At 37.6% G+C, this 17,356-nt stretch overlaps 1 protein-coding gene across 1 annotated transcript in view; it reads left to right on the forward strand.

Annotated features, from left to right (window-relative positions):
- Positions 1–17,356, forward strand: part of rbpjb (recombination signal binding protein for immunoglobulin kappa J region b) — a 53,203-nt gene that overhangs the window by 26,116 nt on the left and 9,731 nt on the right. The window contains exons 2-3 of the mRNA XM_056258916.1: positions 3,967–4,005; positions 15,672–15,767. Of these exons, the coding sequence (XP_056114891.1) occupies positions 3,967–4,005; positions 15,672–15,767 (135 nt within the window). The remainder of the gene's footprint in view (positions 1–3,966; positions 4,006–15,671; positions 15,768–17,356) is intronic.

A 17,356-nucleotide genomic window follows, 5' to 3' on the forward strand; every position in this document is an offset into this window, starting at 1 on the left:
AACCCTCCACAGTCACTGTCTCCACTCAGCTTTGGCCTCAAGGCTGCTGTCAGTTTAGCACGGACCCCTGGGATGAGCTGTACCGTAAAGACTACGCCACGGGCGCAACCCTCAGCAGAGCTCCTTGTGACCCTGTGTTTTGCTTTACTAAAACAGTGTCAAACAAGCGAATGGCGAAATTACTCAAAAATACTGACGTATATTTTGCTCCAAATATGCTCATGTTGTCATTTACAAAGCGAAACATATGTTGGCTCAAACCTGTGTGTAGCTGCCTCACTTTCCAAGTAAGTTACCTAGCTTGCTAACCGAAATGAACCTGATTTTATTAAGCTGTGCTGATACACTCATACATTCGAACTCTTTTTCTCATGATATTACATCAATAGGTCTGGAGTTTCTAACCCTTTTTCCCTTTTTCTTTCTTTCTTTCTTTTTTTTTTTTTTGTCTGCTGAACCCCTTTAGACATAAAATATTTAATTGAAGTACCTTAAGAGATTTTAAGTTAATATTTCAATAAACTATTGACACATTCACAATGTTCACTGTTCTCTGATGTCGATATTAAAAATAGTAGTAGCAATAGTAGTAGTATAAAAATGAAGACTGAAATATTTTATCATTGTAAATCACAATTGTACTGCTAAATAAAAAACTAATATTTGATCATTATAATAATGAAATGCACTGAGCCTCACTTTGGAACTGAACAGTTAACTACGACTTTTGTCTCAATAAACTCCTAGTTAATTCTTATTAATAGTTAGTAAGATAGTTGTTAAGTTTATGTATTGGGTAGGATTAAGGGATGTAGAATATGGTCATGTAGAGTAAGGCATTAATATGTGCTTAATGAGTACTAATAAACAGCCAATATCTTAGTAATATGCATGATATTAAGCATCTAGTTAATAGTGAGAATTGAACTCCTAACTAAAGTGTTACCATCGTTTTTTTTTTTTCTTTCTGATTTCATTTGGAGGATTATCTCCACTAAGCTCTTTTCGTTGGATTCTGGGATTGGAACTGATTGGAACGGGGCCAGTATTGTCTTGGGCACGGTAGTCATTGGGTTAGATTTGAAGTAATAACAGTTGTGGAGTCTCTATAGTTACAGCTTCAAACAGATGGGGTCACGACAGGCCTTCAGGTCCTTTTGAAATGAGGTCACAAGCAAAAGTGAAACAATACAATCAATGTTCCTCATTACTGTACTCTGATGATCTGTTACTCTACAATTCACTGTGACATTTCGAAGAAACAAGCTTTCGTCTGCCTGACGTGAAATATCACGGAATGTGCGGCCATCATCGGGCTTTTCTTAAAACTGCTGTGTTGCTTTTCTGATTGGGATCATTTTACTACTTATAGAAATGTTCCGGATTTATAGCTAAATAAGCTTAATTGACAGCATCAGTGACATGGAAATAATTCAGTTAAAAAAAAAATACTTACAATAACTGAATTTACTTCTAGTCTATGGAGGAACACATTCGGCAGGTTTTAAAAGCAGAAAAGTGTGAAGCTTGTATTTATTTTATTTTTTTACTCAAGAATGTGTCCTTTTAGCACTTGGACTGAAAAACAAAACAAAACGTATTGACAGTAAAAAAAAAAATTACGTTGCAAATAAAACTACGATTTTTGGAGTATGTTTTACTTGAAACAGGCTTTCCGCTTGTCTTAAAGTCTTAATTCGCCCTTACACAAATAAAGGCCTTAAAGGGGTCATATAATGCCATTTTTGTACAAGCTAATATGATTCTTTAGGGTCTAAATTAAAAGTGTGTAATATACTTTAATTAAAAATTCTCATTAGTATTGTAAGAAAACACTTATTTTACCTGGTCAAGAACAGCTCTGTTTTCAGCACGCCGTTTCAGTGCATATGCCTTTAAATCATAATGAGCTTTGCTCACCCCGCCTCTCTGTGCTGTGCGTACACCATTTGTAACTCAATAACACAATAACCATAACGCGTTGTTCAGTATAAACGTGGGATTATGAATTATATTGAGAACGTCATACATAGAAAACATGCCGTAATGTACCCTGAGTGTAAACCTTAGACGCATTCATTGTGAAGCGTGCAGCTAGCGATTTGCAAAGATTAATATGTTAATATAAAGTTTAATAAAACGTTACACTCACTTCCGTTCTTCTGGAGATTCAGCAGGAACACGAATAGCTGGTAGTACCGATCCTTTTTTCATGAGCAGCTTCTTAGCAAATCCAGCTTTATACTGATCCTCGTTTATAAAGCAGTCTGGTGAGAGAAATGATTCGCGCAAACATGAGAGCATTGACGTTGCTCGTGGGGAATATTCCCTTCGAAAACAAACTCAGCCACTGCGTCTTAAGCGGTTCGGATTTAGGAACATTAAAATGACTGCTGTGTTCCTTATTGCACCCAAGAACAGAACACCACAATCGCTTAGACGCCATTCTGCTCATAGACAGTGCTCCAGCATATCAACAATGAGCGCGCCGGTCCGCGCCGCGCAGACTATGATTGACAGCTCCCTCATGAGCGAGGGCGGGTCTGTGTTGAAACGCTCCTGTCAATCAACAATCGTGGGAGGGGCTTCCGAGCGTGTGACGTCACAGGCTCGAACGGCTTGATTTGAGGCAGGGGAAAACATATAAGGAGATTAAAACAAAATCATGGTTTATGGATTTTTGGATTAGTTAATGGATTTTTATCATTATATAATGGTTGTGTACAGACACCGCCAACACACATTTCAGTACAATCAACTTGTAAAAGTGCATGTACCATTATATGACCCCTTTAAAAAGGCCTTACATTCATAAAGTTATGGCATGTTGCATGCCTTGGAAAAAAATTATATCTTCAGTATTTTTGTCTTGCTTTCCAATACAAATATCTAAACATTCTTAAATTAAAATACATTTACTTGAGATGTGAATGTAAAATGATGTTTTAATTTTAAGTAAGTTTATGCTTAAAACAAGGACAAATGTATCTATCAATGAGTTGGAAACTTCCATTTGAATTAAGTTATGAGCTCATTGGCCGATGAGACTTTGCATTACAAACTAAATGTAGCCTATCTTGAATTAAGATTATTTTTTTCTAAAATGAATTAAAAAGAAATGGATATCTCATGGAATATTTCTAATACAACTTATTGTGTTTCTCCCTATAGACATTTAAAGAACATATTGACATATTGTGTTCCCTACAATTTATCCGTTAAAATTTCTTTGGTTGGTCTTAAAAAGGTCTTCAAAAAACCTGCAGAAACCTAAATACTATTTCAGCCTTGATACTTCAAAATGTCATCTTTTATTCAATGTGTTATTTGTGGTTTCTATAAAGGTTAAAATATTGGATATTACATCACAGATTTATCAATTTTATCATGCTATATTCATGTTAACACAAGACGTCTTTCAAAACTGTGGACTTTTTAACCTTTATCCCAGAGAATGCCTTGCCCTATAGACTTCCATTATAAGTTCATTACTGTAAATGTGATTTATGCTTGTTTTCACTAAGTGAAGTCTGTGCCGAGAGCTAAACTTGCGTTTAACCCGGAACATTCGTTTAAGTGATGTATGTTTGACAGCAGGTATCACTAAACTGTGTCTTTAGACGGCTTTCCTGTGATAATTAGCCTGTTGGATGTAATCAGAATGGGAAAGTGGTTTACTTCGGCCACCTGTGTGTGTGTTTGTACACATGGTCATGTGAATGCGCTCTCACAAGGTCACTACAACAGCTGCAAGCCTGCTAATCTCAAATAGTGGACAGGTGTGTGTGTTTGCCCGTTGCGGCACATTTGAGTGCGTGAATGTGTTTGGCCCTCGTTGAGTGATGGGAAACGGGACTGTGTTTTTTACAGTAGTACTGCTCTCAATTATTTGTGTGTTTTTGCTCTCAAATGTTTTTGTTTGTATCGTGGTTGAATTTCTTCTAAAGTGTTTTTCTCTCTATACAGGAAGTTTGGGGAGCGCCCTCAACCACAGCGCCTGACAAGGTACGTTTATCACCTTCACGTGCTATTAACAAACAAACAAGATGAGAAAAATGAATAACTTTTCCACCCTCTGGTACGGCCTACATTTGTGGATTACATGAAAATGTTTGCCATTTTTAAAGATTTTTTCTTTTTTTTAATCTGTAAATTGGTTAACTATTACAGTTACCCATTCGTAACCATGTAGAGTTGTTTAACATCACATCTATGTAATTTTACTATAAAATGTTAGCAAGTTTTTTGCAAGTAAAAGTTATTAATTATATTCCACAAATCCCGGTTTAGTTTCTTCTTATTTTTTGCTATCAGTAATAATAACCCTCTAGAGTGTTTTGTATGTATTAATTAGTTTGTTTATTGTATTATTTCAGCGTTGTGTGTTATCCTAGTGTTTTGTTTTTGTTTGAATGACCCTGTGCACTGTCTATATGAGTATTGGTCATGTTTTATGGACTTACAATGAACTGTTTCGTCATGTGGCGTTCTGTTGTATCACCTGAATTATCATGGTTGTAATTAGTACATTTTAAGCTAAAAAGCAGATTTTGGTATATTAACATTAAATCATTTAATGAAATATATGCTCACTTTCCACTTTATTAAGTACCACCTTGCTAGCACCGGGTTGGACCCACTTTTTCCTTTAGAACTGCCTTAATTGTTCGTGCCATAGATTCATCAAGGTGCTGGAAACATTTCTCAGAGATTTCCATATTGACATGATCGAATCACACATTTGCTGCAGATTTGTCGGCTGCACATCCATGAAGCGAATCTCCAGTTCCACCACATCCCGAATGTGCTCTATATTGGATTTAGATCTGGTGACTGTGAAGGTCATTTGAGTATAAGTGAACTCATTGTCATGTTCAAGAAACCAGTGTTGGAAGTGGCCAACAGAAGATGGGTATACTGTATAAAGGTATAAAGGGATTGACATAGTACGAAGGGGCCAACGTGTGCCAATAAAATATCCCACAAACCATTACACCACCACCAGCAGCCTGAACCGTTGATACAAGGCAGGATGGATCGATGCTTTCATGTTGTTTATGCCAAATTCTGACCCTACCGTCTGACTGTTGCGGCAGAAATCGAGACTCATCAGACCAGGCAAGGTTTTTCCAATCTTCTATTGTCCAATTTTGGTGAGCCGTGTGAATTAGCCTCAGTTTCTTGTTCTTAGCTGACAGGAGTGGCACCCGGTGTGTTCTTCTGCTTCAAAATTTCGAAGTGTTGTGAGTTCAGAGATGCTCCTCTGCAGACCTCAGTTCTAACAATTTGAGTTACTGTGCCTTTCTATCAGCTCAAACCAGTCTGGCCATTTCTCCTCTGACCTCTGGCATCAAGAAGGCATTTTCGCACACAGAACTGCTGCTCATTGGTTATTTTCTCTTTTTCGGACCATTCTCTGTAAACCCGAGAGATGGCTATTCGTGAAAATCCCAGTAGATCTGCAGTTTCTGAAATACTCAGACCAGCCCGTCTGGCACCAACAACAAGTTCAAAGTCACTTATATGGTGGTGATGGCACAGTGGATAAGACGCATGCCTTTGGTGTGAGAGACCCGGGTTCGAATCCACTGTGACACTTAACCCCTAGTTGCTCCAGAGGCGTGCGACCTCTGACATATATAGCAATTGTAAGTCGCTTTGGATAAAAAGCGTCAGCTAAATGAATAAATGTAAATGTACTTGTATCACTTTTCTGCCCCATTCTGATGCTCAGTTTGAACTTCACCAGATCGTCTTGATCATGTCTACATGTCTACATGCCTAAAAGCATTAAGTGGCTGCCATGTGATTGGCTGATTAAATATGTGCATTAGCATTAGCAAGCAGTTGAACAGGTGTACCTAAAAAATGTCCGGTGAGTATATGGTTATATTTGATCAAATATTCAGTCACCAATATGCCATCCTGTACATTTTTTGTTACGGTTTATATTTAATTTCTACCAACCACAGCCTTTTTACAGTACATTTAATAGGATTTTGTACAGTGTAGAAAGGATTAAATTTTCCTTTTTTGGAAAATCTTATATTATACAAGTCAATTTTAACAAAAAAAATATATTCATCGTTGTTGCAACAATGTTGTGGACAAAAATGTGAAAGAAAGGTATGCACATTTATCGAAAATCTTATGTTTAAGCTTATAGAAGGTATGCCACGTCAGTGCATCATTGGCTAAGACATTTAAAACTGTGAAACTGTTGAGATTTACAATGTAGGTTTTCGAATAGTTCCTACACTGCTGTATCTAAAAACAAAACATAAAACCGTATATCAAGCAAAAGCAATCCGTTTTCCCTTCGCAAATTTGAATGTCATTTCTAAAATTGGGTATCAGACAACATAAACCTGGTTATCAGACATTCTTTTTGTCTGAGATTTAATCTTTGGCGGCATTACAGTTTATTTAATGGCCGGTCTGAAAATAAAAGCACTGTTGGCTCAGGACGGCCACTGAGCTTTGGTTTTAGTGTCTCTCGACCCTGCTGTGGAGTTTTTCCATAGTTACTGTCCCTTTTTGTCGCCATCGTTTCGCTCTACTTTCTCTACTTACTTTTTTTTTTTTGAAGAGTCAAAATTAGAGGCCAAGAAATTCACTCAAGAAATATGGAACGAAACATTTTCAGACGATCCGTTCTGTGAAGCAGCTCCAGTCAGCGGTTTTTGTTTTGAGTGGAGAAGCGAGGGACATGGAAAATGATAGAGAGGAGAGAGTTTGGCGCTGCCCGCCCAACCCGTGCCACACGCCCTGCGGTGAACTCACAGCACGACTGAATTCTGGCACAGATGACACACACCCTGGCAGGACATTGCCACCGCTTCACGGCCCCTGTCTGTGCTGGGCCCCGTCCCTTACGGTTCACTAAGGTGTTGTTCAGTCATAGGTTAGGAGCAGATTAGGTCAGATTCATTTGGGTCAAACTTATTTCGATGATGCTTTCTGTGGACGTCAGTTATTTTAATGAAATGTCCGCATGGTGTGATGGCTACAGGGGATACAGTGATGAAGTGTGTGTGTGTGTCGGTGAGCCAATTGCTAAAGATAATGTGACATGCCCAGAGGAAGATGAACCTCTTTAAACCTCTACAGTCTCAATTAACTGGCAGAGTATTATACAAACTATCTTCTTCTCTTCTCGTGCACATTCAAACATGCAGCTTTGGCACAAGTAACTGTTTTAAGCAGTATTACTAATTCTGCAAAATGTGGGCATGAACTAACTTGAGCATTTTGTTGTTCAATCTTCCCTCTTTTCTCTCCAATTTTCTAGCCTTTTCTCCTATATAGTTTGCTAGCTGTCATTTGATTTTTTTTGTCTTGTTGTTGTTGTCCAAAGACTGTCTATCTCTCTATAGTGTTTTTTAAAATATTCTTTAGTGAACTATTAACCATGGTTGCTACTAGTGGGAACATGCAAATTCTCGACAGAATTTTATTAGAAACATATTTTTATGTGTCCCTGAGCGCAAGATAAGTCGCCAATAGTTTTCATCTGAAGAGAAAAGAAAACTGTTAATGTGTATGCCCGTTTATTTGGCATAGTTATTCCAACATTTATTAGTTTGCTTTTACATTAACACATACACTACCATTCAAAAGTTTGGTGTCAGATTTTTTAAAAGAAATTAATACTGCAGCAAGAATGCATTAAATTAATCAAAAGTGATAGTAACGGAATTCATAATGTTACAAAAGATTACTATTTCAATAAATGCTGTTCATGAAAGCATCTTGAAAACAGCGTATCTTGGTTTTCAAAAAACAATATTACACTGCACAATTTTTGTCATACAATAAGGAATGTTTCTTAACACCAAATGAGCATATTGGAATGATTTCTGAAGGATCATGTGACACTGAAGCATGGGGTTATAAAGCTGAACATTCAGCTTTGCCATCACAGAAATAAATTATGTTTTAAAATATATAAAAATGGAAAACCCCTATTTTAAATTGTAATAATTTTTCTCAATATTACTGTTTTAACTGTATTTTGATCAAATACATACAGCCTTGGCGAGCATAAGAGACTTTTAAAAACATTCACAATCTTAACCCCAAACTTTTGATGGGTAGTATTAGATGGCCTCAAAGTAAATCGATATAAATGACAAAACCATAAAACTCTTTGCATCATGACCTGTTGGAGCTTTAAGAAAGAGTACATCAGTAGTAAAAGATGCAGATAGCATTGGAAGGTTTGATTTATTTCCACCAATCCCTTTTAAATGAATCTGTTCCAAACACTGATTCAGCAATCTAGCATAATAACTCAATTGTTCATGGAAGTCTATGGTTCTATACATATATTACGTTCCATATTGGCACATTACCTCATTCGTCCTTGTTCATTTATTTGAAAAACAGTTTTGAACTGGAAATATAAGTTTATTGTCTTTTAGTCATTTAAAATGTACTGAATAATGTTTTGCTTTTTAACAATTTTAACTATTACTTGGACCATTTTCTCATCCAGTTGATTTTTCCTGATTAAAATGCTCTTTTAAGCCATTTCAGTGCAATTTCACAAATACCAAAATATATGAAATATTGTTTAAAATCTGAACAATATTGAAACCTTTTTGTTGTCAGTGTTCAGCGCCATTACACTGGTTCACCTTACTTTTTCTTTTCTTTTCTTTTTTACTAATAATTATTTTTCTTCTTTTTTTAAAATGGTAAGTAACCTCAGCTTAGGAGCCATTCATTTAAAGACAATTGAATGATTCAATTCCACATCTGACACAAATAGAGAAAGCTCACCGAAAATATGGTTCTTGACTTATGTAGCCCACTCCTGATTGTGGTTTCCACATTCAATTGCAAAGCTTTGGTCTGTCTGACTGTTTTCATCTTTCTGGTCATTGTATCTTATGTGGCGTTTTGACTGTCTTGTCCTGCGGTTATGAAACGTAATAAAATATGTGTATGTAGATTATTATGGCGTGTGTTGTGGGTTCGCTGTTGCGTGTCAGTGTTTGTGTTTCAGTGCGTGTTCAGTGTTTGTGTGCGTGTCAGAAGCTCTTCCTGTTGAAGTGCCCATATTTGTCATTCTGTTGCTGAAAACTGATGACTCACATAGGCTTATCCACTTCTTCCCTCGATGTGTGTCTGGCTTTGTGCGTGTGTATCTGTGTGTGGTTTTTCTCTTAAGCATATGACGTCACATTGCCCAGCGGCTTGACTTTGCGTGCAAGACCTTTGCATGTGCGTGTGTATAGGAAAACTCTGATTGATCTTCAGGACCGCTCGCATGGAGTTGCATGTTATTGATGACCCTATTTTACCAGCACTGCAAGATGGAATAAACCATGACATGAATAACGCCAAGTTTGGTTCAAATGTTCCCCGTATATGTTGGCCAATGAAATAAACCTCAACTTCTATATCATATGATTTCCACTTTAGCATTCGGGTGGCGTATTTTTAGTGATCTATGATCTTTAAATACATTTTTGAACTGAACACACAACTGCATATTTTCAAAATCGTCTTGTCGGTAGGTTGTCAAAACAACTAGTCATTTTAGAAAGCTTTGTATAATTACAAAGTTCAATGTCCACCAGACACACTTCTTCCAGATATGTTTTTGGACAAACAAACTTTTGCTCACCAAGGCTGCATGTATTTTGATCAAATACAGTAAAATACCGTAAAAACTGTAATATTGTGAAATATTATTGCAATTTAAAAGAACAGTTTTCTATTTTAATAGATTTTAAAATGTAAATTTATTCCTGTGATGGCAAAGCTGAATTTTCAGCATCATTACCCCAGTCTTCAGTGTCACATGATCCTTCAGAAATCATTCTTATAGGCTGATTTGGTGCTCCAGAAACATTTCTTATCAACGTCGAAATCTGTTTTGCTTTTGTGGTATCCGTGATCTATTTTTTTTTTCAGGATTCTCTGATGAATAGAACAGTATTTATTCGAAATAGAAATCTCGTTTTACTCTGATTACGTGACGGCATCCTTGTGTTAATTTCTTCTTCTTCATCGTCAAAAAAAATCGTACTCAACCCAATCTTTCAAACTGTAGTGTATTTGCACCCTTCTATGACTATGAACGACTAACTGATTTTAACCTATTACCAAAACCATTATAATAGTCCTTGAAAACAAATGGAGGTGTATAAATTATGCACATTGCTCACAGCGGGTGGTTTGAAGTCTGACAGTAATGGTCTTGAAATGTATTGTTGAAGGTGGTGAATTTGTCATATAATTGGTGCTTTGATGACTGAGGTGAATTTGAAGAGTTTTACCTTCTTTAGAAGTTACTGTTACAATATAGGCACGTTAAACCTTTCTCTGATAAGTTGCATCCTAAATTTAAGCCTCTTTTTGCATTGTCGCCTAAACAGTTTTTTTTAAAGCGACAAATGTACAATTTTACTGGTCGACCTCACCAGTCACTAGTACTGAACTGACCATGTTGACCTCACTTTCAAGAAACAAATGGCAACCTATTTTATCTGAGAGCTATACTGTCAGATCTTTGATTACAATGCGAACAGAAGATGTGTTATGGTTTTCCCAGCATCCCTGTAAATGGCGAGGGCCACCAATAAACTCTCTTCTGAGATGCTTTGTAAACACTGCTGGTGTTTTTGTGAATGGTCATGTTGCCTGATATCAAAGCTGAACCCTGTTGATTTGAAAACACTTGAGCATTGGACGGAAATGTCGAAAGTCTCTGAATGTTCTTGCTTTTTGCTGTCTGTAATCACGATTCAGACGTGCAGCTGATTTAATGTGCTCTGCACATGCTTGTCTTTGCACTGTTGAGGGAATTCACTAGCATTTGGGGAAACGGGGACATTTTATCCGGGGATAGAGGAGAGGAGGACTCTGCTCAGTAAAGATTTCGATCTCGCGTTTCTGAAGCGCACAATCCAAATCCATGTCGGAGATGGTCACTGAGTCTTCCTTTTCTGAACACACACACACGGAAGGTTATTAGAAGTATCAAAGGTTTCAGATAACATGGGCCTGAGGAAGATGACATCACCAGATTTGCAGGAATTCACTGTATGTGTGTGTCCTGTGAGGCTGGGAGGTTCAACACAGTTTAGTATTTACTCGGTTCACAAGGTTCACTGACATACAAGATAATAGATAAACCTGTATGCAACCTGTCAGGTAGGATATTTTTTTTTCAGTGTTCTTTTATGACGGTAAAATCATTTAGCATGAAGGAAAATACAAATTTGACTGTGTACGCTTAGACCCAAGTCTTATTGCTTTTATAAAATGCTGACAATAACAATAAACAGAAATCAATAGTAATAAAAATAAATAATTTCATTTTTTTATTTTTATATTTAGTCCCTTTTGGGGCCGGAAACATGTGCTGAATTATTTAAAGCACTATATTAATGTGACTGACAACAAAGACAAAAATTAGAGTAAATATCAGTATGGCATATGCAATTGGGAAGATACATTTTTCCCCCCACTAACATGCTTCTTGTTTTTTTGGCCTTTACTTAGATAGTATAGTAGGTGACCGAACCGAAGGGAAGCGAAGCGAAGTGGGAGAAGGAGAGAGAGAGAGAGGGGAGGGTCAAACTCGGGACGTCCCAAATTATCGGATGACTGCTCACGAGGCTATCAGCTCCAACGTGTCTTACGTTTTTAAATGCAAAAAATGAGAGACGCAGGGTAGTGGAATGAAAAAAAGAGCAAGCTCTGCATCTGAAATCGAATACTTCTCATAAATTATGCAATAAACAGCATTCCAAAAGAGTAGTATGTCCGAATACTTACTACTTCCGCTGAGATTCTGGAGTGCGACTTCAATGGACTTTACTCTCCCATGAGGAAGAGAAGATTTAAGATTTGCCTTCACACGTGTTACCGGAATTATAATAAAAAATAAGTTTCCTAGTCGGAAATTAGACATGAACGCCATCTCAAGGTGTATTTACTACTGGAAATTTCTGAGATAATTTTGATTCCTGAGTTTTCAAGTTGGACATGCCATGAACTTTAAACATGACAGAGGGGAGAACGATTGCTACATCACTTTGTCTTGTCAATAAAGTAGTGCATAACCATTTGAAGAATATCATAATGTTTTATACACAGCGAAAAATAGCATGCATTTGACAGAAAATCCAGAATCGTCAGCAAGCTGACCATTTCGATTTTGCGGTAAATGTAAACGAATGGGACGCTGCATTTTATTCAGAATGAAATATCTTCACTACATTTTGGCTTAAATCTTTCCCCAAGAAATAAGAAAGAATAAACCTGGTGTTCTCCATAATTCCTATTCTTTCTGACAACAAAGCACTTGATTGCGTCAAGCTCGTAATCACGACTTTAGAAATGGGAAGTAGGAAATCATGTGAAGGCAGCGTTATGAATGGCAGTGAAGCGACGCAACTGATGCTGGAAGGTCACATGACAGTAACAACATGCCAGATGTAGTACGTCCAAATTTAATATACTATTTCATACCTTATAGAACTTATATACTTATATAGAGCTATACTTTTTTTTTAACAGATGTAAAGTAAATTCAAATGTAGTATCTACTCAGTATGCGATTTTTCGATGCACCTAAGGTCTAGAACTTTCTTAGCTTTAGTGCTCCATTTTTAGATCACTGCGTCGTGTGCGGGACTCAATAAGCATGTTAACATAGAAAAGCAATGGGAAAGCTTTGAAAAATGTGAAAACTTTTTTTTATGTCAACGGCCTGTTAGACTGTTTATGGTTGCCAGGCAACATAGCAGCCTAGCGTATTGATATGTATGTAGTGTACAACTTCAAATGTAGCTCATCCAATCAGAAATTTGATATGTTTTGTATTCAATATCAATTATGTTCTGATTGTCTGTGGAATCAGAATGGATTTGCTATTTAAAGGTGCATAATATTTAAAGGAGCATTCCGTTCTTTAGCTAGCGTTAGCATCGTTGTTCTTCGTGTACTTTTAATACAGATACCACAATGCTGTTAGTTGCTGTTTTGAGTTTCGGAGTGCGGTCTACACCACAATTAATTCCCTTACCGTCCAACAAAAATAGAAGAAACTTGGGCATCACTAATCTTTCCACCTTAAGTATGATGTGCCGATGTTTACGCTCGTTTTTTTTGTTGGTCAGGTCAAGGCAAAACTTAATGTTGGTCTTTCTATCTTCATACCTTTTCTGCTTTTTCATCTGGGCAGGTACAGATTCTAATTTGCACGCTTTGCATCACCAAACAACACTATGCTACTGGCGTATCTACAGAGGCAGCCAATGAGCGTGAAGATTCTCTTCGACATTTAGTAAAACACTGCAGGTCACATCATTTCCACATAGCAAAACACAATAGTATTATCCATATAATATTTTCTCATGTGAGTGTACACCATTCAAATAACTCTTCACAAAAAAAACACACAATATATTTGTTAATATGTAATACTTTTTAAATTAGCACCAAACTACCCAATGCACCTTTAATATAAAGCGGATAGTTAAATTTTTGCTGACACAACAGTGCTGATTGTGTGGGTTCACACAGCATGTTGCCCTCAATGTGGGGAGGTGGATTTGATGCTGGAAACTTAATTAGGCCAAGTAACTTTTACCTTAAAGGAGCTGTATGTAAGATTGTGGCCAAAACTGGTACTGCAATCACTTTCAAATTACTGTAGAGCGGTGTATCCCCTCCCCCTCCTCCCTGACTCGAGGTTGCCAGATAGGCTGCAGGATCCAGCAGGAACGTAGTCTGCTCCAAGAAGTGGTAACTAGAGCAGAGCTGGCAACCCGGATCCCGCAACACTACTGACTTCGTGATTGGTAGATAGGTGGAGGGTGGAGCATCAGACCAAAACACAACATGACAACATCAACATCAGTTGAGGGCTGCAACTGCACTTTTAAATGACAATATCCTGGCCGGACTACTGTTGTCAGTGATATAAGTATTTGAAATGAACATGATTTCTTAATGTCTAGTGACATATCAGGGCCATTTTATGATTAATTGAAATAAATTTCTTACATACAGCTCCTTTAAACGTTATTTCTCCTGTTAGTCTTGGTGCACGTTTTCAGCGAGCCTGTCTCTCGTCTTGTCTCAGAGCACAACCCCTTTCACCTCTCTTCCCTCTCATTCTTCCCCTCCCACCCTCATGTCGCAGGGCCCCCTTGCTTTCCATAACAAAAGCCTGTCTAACTTGAGCGTGTGTGAGACGTTTGCGTGGCAAAGGGAAGCTGCTTGTGTGTGTGTGTGTAAGCTGCCCCCACAATTACCCCATCTCTGTGTCCCTCTGAGCATTTTGACGTGTCAGGTGTCACCGACATCTGTGCAAATGAGCCGTTTTTTTTGTGTGCGTAACCTTTTTTTTTAATCCAACACTTAGGGTCTGTTACAGATCAGAGTGTTTTCATTTGGGATTCTGTTCAAAGCACGTATGTTGTTGCGTTAAACAACAACCTTGAAGCAATTTTTAATTTTTTTGAAATGCATCACACTTGCAGAGTTTCCACATTTAGAGAGCTAATTTAAGTTTGCACATGCTGGGATGTTTTTCGTTAGTTAACTGAGGTAATCGGAACACTGACACGAAATCGGAATTCTTCGATTATGAGCTAAGAGTTTTTGTGGCGTTTGACTTGTACACACACACACACATTGTTGTCCTTTTGCCCTTTTTCTTACCCCCCCCTCTTCCCCTTCTTTTTATTTTAAAGACCCCCAGCTGGAAAGCTGAGGTTTTTGGCCACAGTGTTTCAATGCTTTCTGCAAGCAACACATAGTTGCACTCACCAGAGAATTGGCTAATCAAACTTGGGCCCGTGTTTCTAGTCAAGCTCTGGAGATTTGGGTTTTGAAGCACACACAGGCCTTCAGAAAGCTTTCTCTTCAAAGAAACACGCACACATGCTTTTACCAGAACCGTCTACGATAGCAATTCTAAAGCAGATTTACAGGTCTGAAACACAAGGACATGTTTTAAAAACATTAAACCGTGGTATTGGACTTAAAGTGAAAAGCTGCCGTTTTTATGAAAATACTTAACAAAAATGTAATCTTGCCTGTTTCAGTAATGGATTTTAGTTTTTTTCTATGATAATGTTATATCAAAGTTTATTTAAGCCAAGTCAGGTTACTTGGCAGCCAGAATCGGGCAGCTTGTCATGCAATGGGGAAAGAGCAAAATCGGTTTGTCGAAAGAACATTTCAATAACATACATCAAATCAAGATTAAAATCTGACATCGATAGTATGATATACTTTGCTGCTTGAACTCAAATCACGCTAAAAACATTTGTGCCTTTCCAGCTAATGTGCAAGTGCGTTCTAGTGTAAAAACCCCCGAAATGAATGACTTTTAAATGTAAGGTAGCACTTTCATTCCTACAGCCACTGCATTGAGGGTTACGTTTTCTCCCATTCATATATTCACGTGTGGGCCGTATACCACTTTAGTTAGAGGTGGATGTCTGTTGGATGTGCATAAGTAATCAATTGGTCGAGATTTTGCACCATATTAAATTTGAACGCATATTTTAAGTTGACCTTTAATCAATTACGTTGGTTTTAATTATGTGTTCGAGTGTGTGGCTACAGAATTACTCACAATTCCCATTACTCTCTAATATTTTCTGTCTTATGTGTTTCTTTTCCTTCTGTGATTTCAGAGAAGCCATGCGAAATTACCTGAAGGAACGAGGAGACCAAACTGTGCTCATCCTCCACGCTAAAGTTGCACAGAAATCATACGGCAATGAAAAAAGGTAAATGACCACTGTGAATCTTGATAAATGCACGGGATGAAATTTTGAAAATCACTTTTTTTTTTTTTTTTATAATTATTAAATCTTTAGTAGTTGCAATGCGTCTCACTTTTTTTTCAATTTTTTACGCCATGAGCTTTGCAATTTTAAGACACATTAAAAATAGTTCCACTTTTATCCCCTGTTCCATTCCTAAGCTCTCCGTCTGTGTTTTTGAGCACAAAAACGTATCCCATGTGAAACCCCTTATGCTGTCCATCTCTTGCTTAAACTAGGAAAATTAGGGTTTTTAGGGAAGACTGGAGTAAGATGAAGAGGTGAAAGGACAAGAGAAGGAAAGAACATTTTTAAGAAGAAAAAAAGGAGTGAGAGAGAAGCTGATAAGTAAAGAAACCAAATAATGACAGGAAAGAGAAAAGAAATGATTAAGGAGGTGAGGTGATATGAGACAGGGAAGTGAAGAAGAGAAGGTCAGCTGAAAGAGAGACAAGATGATAACTGTAGAGAAACACAGTGTCTGGGGAACTGATGTCGCGGTTACAGCTCGCTCGGCCTCATTTGGCAGAGAGACAGCACTGTTATTCGTGAACAGCACAGCCAAAACCTGGACACTTGTCAAGAGCGACAGAATGCCAGATGAGAGCAAAATTATGCGCTTCATGAAATCATATACATGTGTTCTGTAATCAGAGATGGTTTATGTCTAGGAAATGTATCACTTAGCTTCAATTGGAAATGAATGTGAAGCACTTGACTTGTTGCACTAGTTCTGCTTCTTTTAAAATTCCTAATGGTTACTATTACTGTTGTGTACACCCTAATTAACACTTAGGGCACCATAGCTACACCCTGGAGAGCAACCACATAGCAACTCCCTGCAAACCAATGCCATAACAACCACCCAAAACACCCTAGGGTCACTGTGATTTTGTAAGACATGTTCCTGGATCAACATATTTTGTTGATCCTGAAACAACATTCCTGTCCAAAAACAGTCCTAATCTTACCCCTACCCCTAAACATAACCCTACCCATAATTTATCTCTAAAATCAGAGGGAAATGCTATGTGAATAACACGGATGTAGAAGCACCTAACCCTGGTTGTAAGCCTAAACTTGTAAACAAACTTTAAACTTGTCCCTCAAATCTGATTGGTTGATTGGACTGTTGTTCCAGGATCAACAAACATGTTGTACTTGGTTAGCAGCATTTTGTCATTTTGTACGTGCTTGGTTAGCATTTCGGTGGTGAGATCAGATTTGTGCAACTGTTTCCATCAGAAAATGTCAAACTACAAAGTTGTCTTTGTAGCTGTATGTTGTAAAGTCGTGGTTTTACATGGTGGTGAACATTAAAATGACATCAGAAATGTTATATACAGTAGATTAAACCAACACGTCGTTGCTGCCTTGTCAATGACTAATCGATACAGATCAAACTCGTACGTCTACTGGTCCTGACTACGACATGCGCCTTTCACTATTAGGATGTGAAAGTAGACTTCAGACATGTCTTTTCCTTTTTCATTTCAATGACACCAATACAGAAAAAAATTGATTTAACAACTCTTGAGGTTGGGTCTGTCCCC

Source organism: Rhinichthys klamathensis, unplaced genomic scaffold (genome assembly GCF_029890125.1).
Source record: "Rhinichthys klamathensis goyatoka isolate OS25496 unplaced genomic scaffold, OSU_Roscu_1.1 h1tg000161l_1, whole genome shotgun sequence".
Taxonomy (NCBI): Eukaryota; Metazoa; Chordata; class Actinopteri; order Cypriniformes; family Leuciscidae; genus Rhinichthys; species Rhinichthys klamathensis.